Raw genomic sequence first — 18,161 nt, 5'->3', positions numbered from 1 at the left:
AAACTGCCGCTGCTGCCTGTGCTCAGCGGCAGCGTCCAGCTGAGGCTACAAGCCCATGTCCCCTTTAACGGATCCCAGTTATACGCGAAAGCCCCTTCGAGTGACTCCGCGTCGACAAAATTTTGGCATACAAAAGCGAACGCGACTTATTTGACTCTGCCGACAGCAGGGGCGCGCGCTTGTCTGCTGTTTTGCACTAGCTGCCCGGAAATGTGCAGAATTTTACGTGCGCAAGCGTCAGACCTTCGTGTTTTCCAGGCTGCTGTGGCACAGAATGGCAAACTCGCACTGACAGGTGCGTGGGAGACACAATCTCGCACCCCGTAGTCGCTTGCTTAACACATCTACGCGACCGCGCTGCCTGGCGACCTTTTCATATATGCTCCCGCGATCGTAGCTGCTCAGCAGCGTCCGTAGCGCCGCCTGGCCCAGGTTGGGTGGTCTATCCTTAGGCACACAAACGCTGTATTAGTGGGGTTGCACCAGTGCGAGCCTCTAGGTCGCGAATGCCGCACGATAGCTGCCAATCGCAGCACCTCCAGACAGATTAAAAGTGCGTTTACTAAAGAGCCTATGGCAATCGTCGCCGTAAGGTGTGCTACAAGGCCAATTTGAGCACCTTGAACGACAAGAAACGCAATGTGACCTTAAGAGCAGCTTTACTCTAAAGCTGAAAGGGACGTATCTGTAGAGAAAACACTGAGTTCCATCTTTCTTAAACGTTTTATTTATATGGCATATGATGAGGAAGAAAGCAGTACTAGTGTCAACAGTGCATAGGAGAATATAACTGCAGCACACAGTACAGCAGAACAGTACAAAAATATTATACGGAGTAACACTGAACAAAATGAGAACCGCAGGTACGGCAGATCGTCAGTGAAATTGGTCGTGCTGTCAGACAGCAGTGTACATTGCAGCGACACCTGTAAAGAGCCTGAAATTCCTCTCATTTATTCTCGACAAGCGGAACGAGCTCCAGCGCTAACTGAAGCTTGTCATTCACCACGTATCCATCACGCTCGAGATCTTCCAAGCATAACGAGCGTTCTATGAAAAACAAGGCCTTGTTACCAATTGGTCCTGGCTTTCCAAAGTGCGTGATACTGCGAAATGCAGGGTACGTACAATGGCGCTCTTCTCTGTCCGTCGGATGCACGGCGCTCAGCTTCAAGCTCCGATAGAATGGCCACTCGAGCAAGTCATCGTTCACGCCTTTGAGCAGCTTAAGGCGAGCATGCACGGTCACAGACTCATCATCTTTAACAAATTTCACGCCTCCCAGTAGGTGATAGCCCGAAAGATACATCCTTTCACCACTATAATCATAAAATCCGTCTAAGTTTACACATTGCTTAATTCCTCTTATCCCTTTCACAAAGAGTTCGCAACGCTGAGTGTTGACCGAGTCTTGCGCGAGTTGTCTGTGCTGGAGTGGTGTTCGCTGTTCCCTTTGTTCCTCTATCTCTCTGGGTGCAGTGACAGAAGCACTACTTGCGGGGCCCGTTTCAGAAGTCGTCAAGTTTATTGCGGGCTTCGGGTCTTTTACGAGAAGAATTTCCTTGAACTCCCTCAGGCTCTGCGAAATTTCCTCCAAAGTTTCAGTGCTTTCTGCAACGTGTTCACCAAAATCTGCTCGTAACATAAACAGATTATTTTTATTTTGTTCCAACTTCTCGAGACTGGTCCTTTTCGTATCTTCCACGGCTCTGCTCAAAGTGTCACCTAGACTGCTTATGCTTCCAGAAAGCTCACGGAGCCTGTTACTTTGTGCCGTCAACATTTCTTTAACTGCTCCAACAGAGGCAATACCAGCAGCCGTTTCCAGAACACCACTCTGCACTGCGCAACCCCCACTTGCCGATGGTTGTAACAGTGCTTCTTTGATCGTGTTCATACAGTGCGAAAGCTCACTTAGTCGGTCGCTTTGAGCGCTACTCTCGCTAAGGACTTCATCTAGCCTGTCTTTCATTTCTCCGACCCGCGCGTCTAAGCTTGCGTTCAAAGCTCTCAGCACTGCTTCGGGATCACTGGATGAAGCTTGCGGGCCTCTAGACATGCGAGACACAGCATAATCAGTACAGTCGCTCCTGATATGTGCGCATATATCTTTGCAGGGAATCACAGCCAAGCACTTTGGACAAGACGTGGTATGGTAGTCGCATTCTTGGAAGAAATGCTCGTACAGCTTGGATGCAGCCATGACCACATCGCAGCCAGCTTCTTCATTCCAGCATTTTACCTGCAAAGTATTTCAAAACAAAGCAAACCAAAAAAATATAATTAAATTCACCGACAGGGATTCAGTACGACACGCTCTCACGCTAATTACTGGACGTTTCGGCTAATATTCAGGACTAGGATTACAATGTACTGAAGCAAAAAGAAATTTCCAGTAGATTATTTTCGAGAAAGCTGAGCGAACTCAGTAGCTCCTGCGGTACAAGTGAGATTACTGAAGTCATGAACACCATATTACAATGGATTCCTGAAAAGATGCTCTCGCTGCAAAGCTTTAGCCCTGTTTGATGTCACACTAATTAGGCGCCTTGCTTTGAAGGTAAAAATAATTTTACAGGGCCATTCAATCATCGGTGAAACATCGCAGTAACACTGGGCGCACATCACTCCAGCATTTCCTCGAGCTTATTGGGGGAGATGTGGCCATTGTCATGTTACAAAGGTGTACAATACTGAAAGAATAGTGTGCAGTCAGCTTCATATGAAATACTGTCGAACCTCACTGCGACAAAGTCGCATACCACAGGAAAACACCTTGTTAGATCCCATGTTTGTTATAAGCTCATTACACGATAATATTGGCAAAAAATGTTTCATTTACTCCGTTACACCCAATAATTTGTTATATCTGTGCTGCTTCGAGACCTGGAATAGTTTAGTAAAGCAATTTAGGGGCTAATTGTTGGGCGCTCGTGACTTTATTGTGCTTAGTGTTACACTGACGAACACAGGGACAATACGTGGACGTACGTAGCGCAAATGCGCTATGTACGTCCGCGTCTTGTGTTTTATGTTTGTCAGTGTAACACTAAGCGCAATATAATCATGAAACTGGAATAGTATTACTATCGGGGTGCTCTTTTTCAAGACCGGATGACTTTTCTCTGTTCAGAATCATGAGCATTGGCCAGCTAGAATAGATACAGGACAGATTGGTTTCGGTTTTAAACTGCAGGCATGAAGACAAAGACGAAAGAGAAGACACATTCACACACTTGGAACCTGGGTGCTTACTCACAACTGCGGCGTTTATTTAACTTGTTCTCGAAGTTACTTATACCTGACGTTACTTGAACTTGAACAAACACTAGTTGTAATCTGCACCTGTGAGTGTCTCCTTCCCTTTCGTAACTGTGTGCTACGAGAAGTAAACGTCGGCCAGTTACAGGCTTAATGATGTCAAAAGGCAACACAGTCGAACCTCTTTATAGAGAAGTGGCACCTGAAAAGAAAATATCTTTATATCCGATATTTGTCATAAGCGTTTCGTCACATCGATATCAGCACGAAAAATGTTATTTTACTTCGTAATATCCAACAACTAGTTACACCCGTGTTCATATATCGCGATTTGACTGCATAATTGCTAATCGACCATCCTGCAACTCACTCCACACATACACACACAAAGAAAAAGAACAATCATGTATTCACATGTAAGTCCAAGTGAGAAATCGCCATTTCCGCATAGATATTACGAGCTCATGCCAATTGTAAGATAAAATGTGATAAGTAATTTAAAGATGGTTCAGCAGAAAAAGAGGTAGGATAGAAAAAAGTGTAATAGATTACGCAATTCAGAAAAATGCGAAGAGATGAGAACAAGACCTAGAGTAGCCTGGAACATTGGTCCGAAGAGCGAAGCCAAGAAACAGGGCAGGAATAGGCGTGAGTGTCCTATACAGAACGAGGCTGGAAAGAAGGCTGAAAAGAGAGAAGGCAGAGAGTATAGACAGGAAGATAAATTACAAGCGGCAGTGGAATATTATCCCACGACGGACACTACAAAATGCTGTCGCGCAGAAAAGAAGTTTTCATTAATTTTCAAGCAAACATATCAGCCGTCGAAAAATTTGTAGCAAAGTGGAAAATTGATCAACTTGCTCACCGTTCTTACCAACACCCCGACCACACGCAACTTATATCATGTAGTGTTAATAATTGCAGTTATAAAAATAAAAATATTTAAAAATATGACTTTAAACATCCGCTACAGCCGATCCAAATTGCATATACAGTAAATATTATAAATAGCTAAAGCTGAAATTAAAGCACAATTTAGACCGAAAGAGGACGACCTATTTGGATAGTGACAATTAAGAATATCATCGCCAAACAAATGAAAACAGCTAGGCTTTCTAAAGGTGTACCAAAAAACAATGTTGGGCGATTTGGTCCCTAGCTGTCCATGTTTATGGCGCAAAAGGTACCGTGGAAGGAAGAAGAGACGGACATAAATGAAGTCAACTCGCGACTAATTTTCTTTCGTAAAAATGCCCACTTAAATGAACTGTTTGCATGCACAGGTCGATCGAGAGAGAGCAATAGGAAATCCAATACCATGTCGCGTAGCCATATCTAGAAAGTGAAACGCACTCTTGTATAATGAAAAAGAAGGAACAGTGACACATATGTCACACTGCTTGAACACTGATACATATTTGTTCTTTTTGTTTCGCATAGATACAAGAGGGACTGTAAATTTCTAGATATGGCTGCACACGTGATAGTGTGTCGGGTTGCCTATATTTTCCCTCTATCTCTCTAGAGTCGTGAACTCCAAGAAGGACTATATGCACGTGTTTTCACGTGATAAAAATAGTTGCGAGTTGTCCCTATTTCTGTACGCATCTTCTGCATTCCGCTTACTGCGATACCAACAAGCACTGCCCGTTCCAATTGGGCCAAGGAAAATCCTTAGCAGCCCTTTAAAAAAAAAAGAGCTCGGTAAGTGTACCTGCCCGCGCATTCTGAAAGATGCGAGTACTTATTTATTTTAGTGACACCCTCTGGGTCAAGCGCATTATGGAGGGCTGTGGTTTCATCAGTTCAATAACTTACCTATATAACGTTCGCTAACGTACAAAAGCGGATAAGTCTGTGCATTATATTGTCTACAGAAATCAGTTTATACAATGTCAGCTAACAAGAGCTGAAATTTGGTCGAGTTTGTGAGAACGCACACTTGACATTTTACGTGATAGTTCTGCGGCAACCCCCCCCCCCCCCCCCCCCCCAAGGTGGGCAGAAGTTTTTCATAAAGGGAAAATGACACACCCAAATGTAGCAATTTGCTACGTTTGGGTGGATGTATCATTTTCCCTTTATTCATTGCACACTTGAAGCGCAAACAGCACGGGGACAGATGAAAGGAAGACAAGAAAGGACGAGCGCTAACTTCAAACTAACGTTTGCTCTCGGAAAACCACGCGCACCCATCTGTCGACACCAATCACAAGCAAAATACAACACTGCGCAAGCGTGCTCCACACCCCTCGAAAAGTGGTAAAATTCAATCGTGACACTGCTATGCGCATAACACCAAAACCAAACGCTCCGAGAGTGCAAGACTTGAAACCAAGCTCTTAAACAGGCTCTTATCATATGAGGGCGCTCATAGTATTGCATTTGCAGCGAAAAACGCTTTGTCGAGATACGCCACTTCATTTGTGTAAAGGTTAATCTAGGGCTGTCTGAAAAAAGCGGAACCATTATTTTTCTCTTTCTTTTCAAATGTAGGAAGCCTCTATAACTTCATGAAATGGTATCTGGATAGCGCAGCAAAACACGAACACAAGAAGAAAGGAATACGAAGACAAGCGCTGTCAACAACGAAACTTATTTCCGGGATCGGTCGTGCTTATACATCCAACAGACCACGCACACAGCGATATCAAACTTGAAAATACGTGCATGCCGGCAGAAAAATCTAAATCCGGTACATCAAGAAAACACCAAGAAAACATACGATACATTGCAAATGTAGTCAGCTTTCATGACGTGCGCAAATAATCTCTCTCGCGGACGATCGTAGTGACGCTTTGCTGATGCACTGTTCAGCGGCCGAGAGGATTCGCTCAGTTTCTATTATTAAACTTATACACTCGCGCTTATCCCTGGCTATAATAGTGGTGTCTTTCAGAAAAGGGCTTCATGTGCATGTTTTACAATTAAGAGCAAGAAAACCGTCCCCCAGCTAGCTGACACACTTTGAAACTAATTTCTGTGCTCTCTTAAGTGCTCATTGATGCATCTTCCGGTTTGGCCTGTGTAGCATTTACCGCATGACAGCGGAATATGATAGACCATCCCCTACGGCGCATCCGAAGGACTGATCTTTGTGCTTCTTATCACACAGCCCTTTTTGTCCTCTTTGGATTGGCGGTTTTACACAAGGCACTTATTTGGGGGCTCAAAAAATTACCCGCACGTTACCTCGACTTCCTGTCTTTTCAGGCTACGCTATGCTTTGGAACAGTTTTTCCGCTAGATTTGATATCGCTTCTCCCAGGCCAACAGCCCCGATAAGTTCTTGGTTCGCAAAACACATTCGTGAAGCTCCGGATCGCTCGCCTGCGTAACTTACTACAAATGTCAGAATTAGTCTCCTGTCTTTGAACTTTACCTACGTATTGCCGCGGCCTTTATTTTTGCCAAATATAAAGAAAATGCCTTGTTGAGTTCATTGAGGGCATCTGAAACCAAAAGGGAACGTGTTACGAAGGAATGAAAAACGACCGCTCAGTAATTATTGGCAAGGCTTTTAACTGAAGTGGAACGTAAATTTTTTTGTCGTACATTGCAGTTACCATGTCCCCGCTCCTCTTTAAACAAAATGTAAACCTGTTGTAACCTACAGCTATGTCAAGACACTGGGAAGCATATATGATAGCGGCCATGTCACACGTTCTAACACTAGAATAAGAAACTTTTTACAGAAGCTGTGTGTGATTCAACCGCATTTAACTTGGCGCAGACAGTTTACATAGCGTACCACCAATTTTCGCTAAATTTGGTCTTGCTGGCTTTTATAGTTCTGCCAGGGCAGCGAGCTCAGTTCTTCTCCGCTCGTTAGACACGCTGATAACACTCTTGAGTGATTGCACATGTAATTTATTGGAAAAGCCCCAATTACCCATATATTTAGAACTTCACCTCCACATCACCCATTAACTTGTCCTTACAGTCACAAAACATAAGAAAGCTGCCTCCTTTAGTTTAATGTGGACACCAGGCGAAACTAATATCAGCATTGCAATTTGCTGGGCGTGTTGTTAACTGACTTGGAAAGCATATTTAGCGCCAGCAAACAAGGACATAAGGGCGCATTGTGGTGTCATCTCCCTTCTGTCCTTGTTTGCTGGTGCTAAATATGCTTTCCAAGAAACTAATATATCATGCATGAAAAAGCAAAAAGAGGAGGATTCCATAATTATTCGTAATGCTTATAAATGAGCCAGAAACAATAAAAATACGCGACACATTTCACCTAAAATGCTGCCTATTCCATCAAATTATAAAATATCTGAAACGCAGAATTATCTGAGGACATAGGGAAACGTAGCTAATAGCAGCAACGTGATAGTTCCGAACACTTGCTTACGATTTCTTTTTCAACGCTGTATTTCATCAACAAGCATTTACCATCGCACACAAACTTGCCGTATTGTTCCCCTTGTGTTCGCAAAATTTGACCTCACTTGCAGTTGTAATTATGCCAGCGCAGCCGTAATACACCACTCGTAAAACAGGCTAAATGTAATAACGCTCTGAACCACTTGTATACGTCTTCTACTAGAAAATGCGCAGTCAACTCGCCCAGCTGGAACACTGCCTAAACACTGCCCATACGATGCCGCTAATTTCCTCCAGGTATAAACAAGAAGCCTTGTTTAGCTCAACGAGGACACCAGAGAAACAAACTACAAATCTCGTATGATGCACGAAAACACATGGAAAAGCAGGGGCTTAGTACTTACATATTTGGAGTAGTAGCTTAGGGTGGAATAAAACCACGGGAACATGTTTCCGTGGTTTTATTCGCGCTAAGCTACAACTTCAAATACTGACGACCAACTAGCCCAACAGTCAACTCTTCTAGAATTCATTTCTCGTACACTGGGCAACTCCTTTGTTTCCGAGGTTTTATTCGCGCTAAGCTACTACAAACATGGACGACCAACTAGCCCAACAGTCAACTCTTCTAGAATTAGTAATTACAAGCAGCACTTGCATTTAATGCAGGAAATAGAAAGTTTCGTAATGCACTGCCTTTAAAATTGTCTATATTCATGAAATGTCAACCGTTTCTCGAGCTGTTTTAGGAGTCTGGGATATATTTCGATTAGCGGCAGTATGACACCCCGGAACGCTTCAATGAGGAACTTTCTACAAAAGCTGCAATCAATTTAGAGTAAACATACTGACACCGTATACTTATTATTCTCGGGTGACCTCTTTTTCACCAGCTAACAAAGTCTAAACGTTATCACTCAGAGCAGGGAGCTCCTGCACGTATTGGCCGGAAGGTTCTCGAATGTTGTCACTGGTTCTATCTGTTGTCTGCAGTCACGGAACCTTGTGTAATCTGATTGTATGTGCATGACGCGCAGGTACCAGCGATTATTCTGGAACCCTCGATGACTCATCCGTAAAAGCAGCCGCGCTTGTCCCGCAGATCAGGTTTCTACAATCGCAGTCTGTTTGCCAATATCGTAGTGCTTTGGGTGCTTATTGCTTTTGTGGGCACAGGTTCACCCAATAAATAGTTTCGTCATTCACGGTTTTGCGACTGTTCGTTGTCACTACGTGACAATTTATCGCTCGTAACTCATGAACACAAACACAGCGCACCACATATTTTACCGAGGATACCGGAGGAAAACTGAATGCCATGTATAAGGCATAAAAAATGGGAGAAAGTGACTTTAAGCAGTTGTTTTCATAGCACACAAGCAACCTACTCAACGCAAATTTTCTACACACGTTACCAAAAAGTGACCCTCCCCCTTTTTTTTTTCAGAATACCAAATATCTGCTGTTTTTGCTCTTAACGGGAAACAATGGTGTAACTATGGCATACTGGAATATGGTAGTGTGTCGTCCGGCGACGAAAACGTGCCTCTTTTTGCGATGACGGCCAGGAGTGCTGGAGCACGGATGGATGGATGGATGGATGATTGAGGCTCAACCCTTTGAAACGGGCGGCGGCGGCGCGCGCCACCTAGCCTTTAATGGTTCTATATGCATGCATACCTATGTATTTACTCCTTTACTTTTGCGTTGATATTATCCACCAATCAGATAGTCTCCGTTTAGTTATTTCTACCTGTTCAAAGTCTATTCTACTTTCACTGTCTTTAAAACCCAAAGCTTTGAATAGTTCCCCGTTAGATTCAACTGCAGGGTGAAGTTGTTTACAAGCAAGTATCAGGTGTTCAGCCGTTTCCTCCTCCTCTCCACACGCCTCGCACACCAAAGCTATCTCCTGGTATCTGGCTCGGTGCGTTTTAATCCGCAGTACACCTGTCCTGGCTTCAAACAACAATGAGCTTCCCTTAGAGTTATCGTAAATATTTTCTTTGGCTATTTCTTGCTTAAACGTCCTGTATGTCTCCAATGCCGATTTGGTTTGCATCTCTGTACTCCACATACCCCTCTCTGTCTCCTTAACCTTTTTTTTGACAGATGATTCCTTACTTGTCCCCCTGCTACTGCCCAAGTATTTGCTTGTCAATTTTCTAGTTCGCTTCCTCCACCTCGTGTCAACATTCCTTGTGTATAAGTAACTGAAAACCTTCCTAGCCCACCGAATTTCCCCCATTTTTCTCAATCGCTCCTCAAATGCTATCTTGCTACTAGCCTCTCTGCTCTCGAAAGAAGACCATCCCAGATCCCCCTGCACTCCTGGTGTCTTGCCATGTGCTCCCAGAGCGAGCCTACCCACACCACGTTGCCTAATTTCCAACTGTTGCCGGGTCTCTGTTCTAATACATAGAACTGCATTGGCAAAAGTCAGGCCTGGTACCATTACCCCCTTCCATATCCCTCGTACTACCTCGTACCTATTGTAGTTCCACAGTGCCCTACTCTTCATAATCGCTGCACTTCTGTTACCTTTAGTCGTTAGATATTTTTCATACTCTGTCAGATACTCAATGCCATTATTTATCCACACCCCAAGGTACTTGTATTTATCGACTATCTCCAGCGTGGCCTCCTGTATCTTATGCTCGCCGCAAATGTTATCATTAAAAATCATGACTGCTGATTTTTCTTTGCTAAACTTCAAGCCTAATCTGTCTCCTTCTGTACCACATATGTCCATTAATTCCTGCAGATCTTCTGCATTGTCAGCCATTAATACAATATCATGCGCGTACATCAGTCCTGGTAATGACTGCTCAATCAATTTTCCTTGTTTGAAAAATGATAGGTTGAAGCCGAGTCCGCTTTCTTGTATTTTGGCCTCTAAACCTTGTAGGTACAGCATAAACGTCAGAGGTGACAATGGGCACCCCTGCCTAAGCCCCCGCCGAATCATTACAGGCTCCGAAACCTGCTTTTCCCATTGTATAATCACCCGGTTACCTTTATAGATATCTTTTAAGAAATTGGTTACTCCATCTTGCACTCCTAAAGTTTCCAGAATGCCCCACAAGCCCTCTTGAAGTACACTGTCATAGGCTCCCTTGATGTCCAAAAAAGCCAGCCATAGGGGTCTGTGTTCCTTTTCAGCTATTTCAATGCACTGTGTTAGCGAGAACAGATTGTCTTCTAGCCTCCTATGCTTCTACTACAGCACCACCTGTCGCTGCAGCTTGGAGTCATTGCTGGCAAGAGGAAAAATAATGATGCAACACAAGGCCTCGTACGGAGCTCGATGATTGCTTGTTGTGGTTTTTCCTGCTGCGTTTGCACATTCTTTAGGAAAGTGCTGGATTTCTAAATATCTTCGTGTGTGTGTGTGTGTTTGTTTGTTTTCTTCAGTGAAACCTGGCGACCATATTTCTGGCTGATGCAACATGAAAGGAATCCTATGCAACCCACAAAGTACAGTACAGGTGCTCCTTCCGGGCTTCCTATCGTTGTGTGTTTCGAAATACTAAAAACATGTGTGCTTACCGAATGGAACGAGTAGACGAGTGTTCATCTTCTGCAACCGAAACGCTCAGCAGACAATCAGGAACACTACATGATCTGTGGTTGGAAATGTTCAAGCTTAGAGGTTGTCTTTGATGTATCCTAACAGTTCGTAGTGTTTATTTTTTGTGAATTATATTAATTTCAATTGTTTTGAAAGCATCTTAGTTTATAAATGCAGAAGATTTTGCACAAGTTTAAATTTCGCGAACTAGATACGCCAGTCGATCACAGCGCCCTACTGGTGGCATCGCAGAAATGTCCCCGGTTCTGCCATTGTTTTGTTGTACGGACGACACACTGTCCCATTCTAGTACACCATAGTGCAAATCTTATTCACAAACAGCTTGAAAATGAAATCATCAAAGTCAGAAGTGACATGTGCCTTTAGAAAAAATCAAGTCATTGTTCTGTTGGCATCGAAATGGCTCTGCACGCTCGACCACGGCCATTTTCACCAGCATATCTACGATATGTCGTGATCACACAATGAAACTCGCCAGTTATACTGTAAAAATTTTGACTAGCTTTTTGATGGTGATAAGATGCTGAGACTGCAACACTATGTAGGCTATCTCTGAGCACAGATTAAATAGTTCCAGCATTTCATAATCCAAAATTTTCATCCTTTAAGACACACCAGTCGTTGAGCGCGGCTGATTATAATACTTCATCCGGACCTCCCCATTGCCCGCAGGTTAAATGTATCAAGCTGATTGTCTTTTGAAATACGGATACAGCAGTCACTAAAACTGGGCATAATGAAAGTTGCACAAACTGACAGTTTGCTAGAGCGGAAACTACCCAGCGCCAGATGTTATATGCAATGTGGGCGTGCATCGCAAATCCTGCGCGTCGTCTGCTACAGGGCATCTCGAGAAGGCAGAAAAGACAACCCTCACTGTCCAAGCAAGAGATTCATAGTAAAGAAAAGCATGACCCGCCGGTAGATACGCCCATGCATACTACTCGATGCAGAGGAAGAGCAACATGTTCGCAATGACTGAGCAGCTAGGCAGGCCCACACTCTGACTCTCAGCATGTCCGAGCTCTACAATGAGCACCAGTTCGAACTCATAGTGAGAGTCAAAGAGCCGGTTGAGGCACACACGGCCACAGGGTCGATGCCATAGCCAGCAACCTGCAAAATGCTTCGCATAACTTCGATTCCCTGCATAACATTTCATGTTCAGCGCAAATTTAAATGAACTTGTGTTCAAGAAAGGAAAACATTTATTTTGGGTCTGGCCTAACGAACAAATTTACTTGATTAGCTAAGAAGATGACATGTCGTTGTAAAGAATGGTTGCTTAAGATGTCATTATAAACAATCTGCAAAAGAACGAGGACACAAAGAAAGCATCCTTGTCATTACTTGCTTGTGCCCTCATTCTTACACACATTGTTTCTAATGAATCGGTTCAGACTTGACCAACTTGCTATAGATTCAAACATAAAATGTATGATACAGAAACACTTCGTGTGGCTGCGCAACACCAAAGTCATGTACCTCGTGATCAAACAAGAAATACTGCCACCATTAGCTAAAGGCTACGGCTGCCTGATACCAAAACCAGTAAGGCTGTTGTCTCTGTAAATCAGAACTCCAGACGACTGATAACGCAACAAGCACAAACCCAGAAGTATGAATAGAATTAGCAGAAGCTACGATAACTTCAGTATTCTTGTGATATTTCACATCGCCTATGGTTGCGGTTTATGCATAAGCACAGTGCCAGTGAAAGTACTCAGTTTTGGATGCATTCCTCCCACCACTAATCTTAAACCTCTTCATCGTGCTCTGGCAGAACACAAAATGCTCATAGCACAGCACACCTACACATTTGGTTTTCTCTACTCCCACATTATGCTCCAGTTCCTGAAAGCACAACTAAAGCTTCGGCTGTCAGTGGTTTTGCTCTTGTACTGGCGCATGTCATTTTGTTGTGTAATTTGCCATTATAATCTTGTGTACACTAATGCTCTGTCCTATCACTGCTTTAGTGTCTACTGTGTCACACATCGTAAGATGAGAAACAATGCACAAAAGTCAAATTGTGAAGCTTAACATCTCAAAACAACACGGCGGGTTGCAGGAGATGCTGCACTGGAGTCTTTCAAGTAATTTAGACTTCGTAAACCTACGTAAAAGAGCATTTCTTGCATTCCAGCCAAACATGATTGAGGACCACGGAATCACAGTAACTTGAAATGATCATCAGCACTAAAGCAAGCAATATCACTAGAGTCTCAAGCCCGTAAAATGCCTTGTTTGACTATATATCAACACTATCATGTGATACTGAGCAACACTGCAAACTGGATGCCTAGGATAACTTTATTTGCACAGGCCCATGTGCATGAGAAGCAATACAAAATGGCACTGCAGGAAGCTTGCAGAAGAATGTGACAAAAACGTGCATTTGGCAGCTGGAGTAAGAGTTTTTTATTCTGCCAAAATTCTGATGAGCTCTTGCAAATGTTGTGCTGTGCCTGCAAAAATATCAAGGTTGTGTCAGGAAGCAGCACACAAATAAGGAGCAAGTCATGTTACGTGAAACAGAAAAGGCCTATGGTACTTCCTCTAAAGGAACCAGCAGAATATTAGATTATAAGTTTGTTTAAAAGTCAAATATGTCCATCAAACACGATCAGCCAAGTTTAGCATATGTGTAATACTGGCAGTCACACATTACGAAAGAAAAAAAGTCATGGGATCTTAAGCACCACAGCAACCAAACACTTGGCAGTTCCCCAGTCAAGTTACATAGCAACTTCATTAATCAGCAGGTGGTGGGAATGTGGCATTAAGCACTGGACTATGAGATTTTAGGTCTCTAAACAACAATCTGGGCAAAAAAAGACATTATTGTACGGGGCTCCGCTTTAAATTTCACTGCCCGGGATTCTTTAATCTGCACTCAGAAGTCAGTAAAGGAGCAATTTTGGATTCCACCAAATCGAAATGTGGCTACCGTGGCTACAAATCATGCCTGCAATTTCATGTTCGGTAGTAGAATGTCATAGCCACTAAGAAAACGTGACGGCTGTGGCATGAGCAGCTCCACCAACTACCCAACAGCCATGAGTACACTCCTAACCAGTGTTCTGAAATAAAGTGGGTGCCAAAGTAAATGTTAGTAAAGTGAACACAAAAGCTTTGTTCCTGTCATGTGGAAGAGGAAAAGATTATGTAGGCCTACTGCAGATGTTGAAATCTTTGTGAAGTGAAGCTCTCACAGTGCAGTTGATTAAATGCTATAAAACTGTCCATTTTCTGCAACAACTTGTAACTCCGCAATCATATGCCTGCCAGGGAACATATGGGCTCCTGAGACCCCTCGCTGTGTGACACATGTAACCCAGGCAACCACAAGCTACACTGTGTCTTGAATCATCGCCGTTTTCATTGCACCAGCTTCTAGATTGGGCGAGTTGATTACTGTTCTCTCTGCAGATCTCTTCTTTTCTTAGTACTGTTAATATACATTAATGACTTACCGCTGCATGTATCCAGCAATATTTGCATGTTTGCAGACGACCGAGTCATTTACCAAACAGTTACTAACAGGTTTGACCAAAACTCCCTTCAGGAAGATGTCAACCACTTACAACAATGACGTGACTGCAGGTTAATGACGCTTAGCCCAAATAAATGCAAACTAGCGGTATTCTCCCACCGACATAACCAACTAGCTCACCCTTGCGCGATAGATAATGTACACATAGAAACTGTGCAGTCTTACGAATATCTTGATGTTATCCTTACCAGCACGCAAATTACTAACGTCGTGCCTTCTTACAAATCTCTTCAATTCGTAAAATCAAGCTTAAAACAAGCCCCTATACATGTGAAATTGCTAGCCTATCAAACCATATTAAGACATTAACTTGAATACGCATGCGCTGTATGAAGCCCACACCAAGCATATCTATTCACCTCGTGAGCCTAACATAATATCATATTGTCTAATAAATGAGCTGGAATTAGTTCAAAACCATGCCATAAGTTTCATCCATTCAAACTACTCTTATGATGACAGCATGTCATTATTGAAAAAGGAATCCATTCTACTTACCCTCGCTCAACACTGCCATATCTCAACTCCTTTACTTTTTATGCAAGTTTCATCCTACTGTACGCAATCAACCACAGTAAATTATTCCCACTGTCTGCATATCACATTGCACTCGGCACACCTACCAAGTCGGCTTCCCTTGCACTCATACTACCACTTTTCAAGCTCATTCATTTTTCATGCAGCAACAGATTGGAACTAATTGCCCCACTAAATTGTCACCCTAACCTGTGCACTTAGATTCAGGCATAACAGATAATCTACTGGAATAAACAACTACAGGATTTGTTTTTCAGATTCATTGTTTGTGCTGTTCATGTACAGTAGACGTCATTTAAACGAAACTCGAAGGGGCAGAAAAATGTGTTCCGTTTATCCGAAGTTTCGTTTAAGCGAAGGACACAAAAGTCACCAGGAATCATTTCATTTAAAAAATGTCCGAGTGCTTTCATATTGCAGTAGTGGATAGAAAGAAGAGACCATACTGCACTCTGCTACTATTAGGGCAGCTTATTTTGTGCAAGGTTGTGCTCATGCACGAATTGATTGTCAATTATTCTGCATAGGCCTCGCATTGAGAGAAGCACTACATCTAGAAACATCTAGAAAAACAGAGAAAGAATCCAGCGCTAAACACTCTCATCAGTAGCTTATCCTCAGCCTACAAGAGAGGGCTACATATTATAATTTGCTGGATACCTGGCCATACTAGTATACCTGGTAATGAAGCAGCAGACGCAACTACGGCTTTAGCAGCTCTAAGGCCCCATACAGATGTAAGTTATACAGTAGATGTAAGATATATAGATGTAGACATATATATAGATGTAGACATATAGATGTAAGATGTGCCATATGAAGATATTGTTACGTGTAGCTGGAGCCCAATATTATATACAATTTATTTACAGGGAAGCTAACGGAAGGCCAAAATGGCGACGCTATATCAAGCGGGGCCCACGTCGTCTTCTTCCTCCTCAGTGCAGCCTCACTGTGGCGGCTGTTCCATAGCATCAACCCCGGCAGTAGAAGCACCGTCCCGGTGCTTAATCTACACATCCGCAGTGAAAGGTGTCGCTAATAGTGCAGGTAGACGGATATACAGCTACCGAAAGGCACAAGTCGATGAAATTTCGTTGGCACTCGACTCGTATTACGACATATTGGAAACATTGTCAGAATCGCTGAACGTAGACGTATTTTGGTGTTTACTTAAAAATAAGATTTTCAAGTTGCGTGACCAATCCGTCCCATCATGGATAATGATGGCAAAGTAGGGTAGACGTAAGCCGTGGTTCACGAGGGAAGTTCAAAGGCCACTGGGAAAAAAAAATAGACTATATAAGGCGTACAGGAAGAAACTGACACCCCAGAAAAAGCAACAATTGCAACAAGCTTCAAATGAGGCGATTTCCGCAATATCACACCAACAGGTATTTTTTACGCTTCTTTTCATTCTAGGTTAAAAAGTAACCCTAGATAATTCTGTCAGCTTATCAAGAAGAATAGAAAAGACAAAGTGTCAATTCCTGTGCTCATACACAATGGGCCTCTTGTTCATGATAGTCTAGATAAGGCAGAATGTTTTAGCTCCTTCTTCAGTTCTGTTAAACTCTTAAACGCCCAACTAATACTGATTGAATGTTTCACTACGGGCTTATCGGAGGGGAACTTATGAATGACATCGTCTTCGACCAGGAGGGGCATTCAACTACAACTTGAGCGTTTCAGTACCACTAATGCCAGTGGTCCCGATGACTTGCCAAACTTTCTGGTTTACGCTTGTGCAGGCCCGTTGTCTAAATACCTTCATGTACTCTTTGCTAAGTCCTTGACATGCGGAATGTTGCCTGCAGACTGGAAAATTGCCAACGTTGTTCCTATTCTGAAGTCAGGACCTTGAAAATATGTGTTTAATTATCGACCGGTGTCCTTGACTAGTGTACTTTGCAAGATATTTAAGCATGTACTTTTTAGCAACATCATGACTCACTTAAATTTGTTTTCCTTATTGATCCCTCAGCAACACGCATTTCGAAGTCGCTTTTCTTGTATTACTCAGCTTGCAGAATTAACGCATGACCTAGCATCCACTCTTGACAAAGGGGGTTATGTAAATTTCATCTTTTTGGATTTCAGGAAGGCTTTTGATCGAGTGCCCCACTCTTTGCTGCTTGAAAAATTGTCGTGGTACAACATAAATAAAATGATTGTTGAATGGATGAAAGAATACTTAAATTGAAGGACACAACGCATATTCGTTGGTGGTAAGCGGTCACATGGTGTTGATGTGTCATCGGGGGTGCCTCAAGGTTGTTTTGGGTCCGCTATTGTTTTTGTTAAAGATGAATGACATTACCATTGGCATATCATCTTTCATCTGACTGTTTGCAGACGAATGCATTTTGTATCGTGTTATGAAAGGTCCCGATGATTACAATGAACTACAGAAGGATTTATACAAGGTTGCAGAGTGGTGTGATAAATGGGGCATGAGTATAAACCTTGATAAAACTATGCAGATATGCTTTATGAGACAAAGGTCACCACATGTATATACGTATAGCATTAACGGGACAAATCTCGCGTCCGTGTATGAATATAAATATCATGGGGTGTACTTGACCTCTCAACTATACTGGCACTGTCATGTTAATTATATAATTTCTAAGGCGTGTAGAGTTCTTGCTATGCTACGTAGAAATGTGAAAATGCTTTCCTTTAGAAACAAGCAACTTGCTTTACAAGACTAACATAAGACCAATACAGGAATATGCTTGTACGATCTGGGACCAGTGGACTGTAACAGACAAAGAAACTAGAAAGAATACAAAGCTTAGCAGCTCGTTTTGTGGTTAAATATTATACTCGTTATTTTAGCGCATCCCAAACAAAGAAACATCAGGCTGGAATACTCTT

The 18,161-nt window shown here is 42.8% G+C and overlaps 1 protein-coding gene across 12 annotated transcripts in view; it reads right to left on the bottom strand.

Moving 5' to 3' along the window:
* Positions 1 to 708: 708 nt before the first annotated feature.
* LOC142563915 (uncharacterized) overlaps positions 709 to 18,161 on the bottom strand; it is a 45,533-nt gene continuing 28,080 nt past the window's right edge. For 5 of the 12 annotated variants that reach the window (XR_012824443.1, XR_012824442.1, XR_012824441.1 and 2 more), the window contains 2 exons: positions 3,850 to 3,945; positions 709 to 2,242 (listed from right to left, as the gene is read on the bottom strand). Coding sequence is in view for 7 of the 12 variants with exons in the window: in XM_075674628.1 (XP_075530743.1) it covers positions 2,226 to 2,242; positions 3,850 to 3,945 (113 nt within the window). In the remaining 5 variants the exon portion in view is untranslated. Of the gene's footprint in view, positions 2,243 to 3,813; positions 3,946 to 13,347; positions 13,657 to 18,161 lie in introns of those variants that run through there. The other 7 variants (XM_075674625.1, XM_075674627.1, XM_075674622.1 and 4 more) reach the window with 3 other exon arrangements.

The sequence above is a fragment of the Dermacentor variabilis genome, chromosome 11 (genome assembly GCF_050947875.1).
Source record: "Dermacentor variabilis isolate Ectoservices chromosome 11, ASM5094787v1, whole genome shotgun sequence".
Taxonomy (NCBI): Eukaryota; Metazoa; Arthropoda; class Arachnida; order Ixodida; family Ixodidae; genus Dermacentor; species Dermacentor variabilis.
Note: the sequence above shows the minus strand (reverse complement) of the source record. Positions and strands in the feature narration are given on the sequence as shown.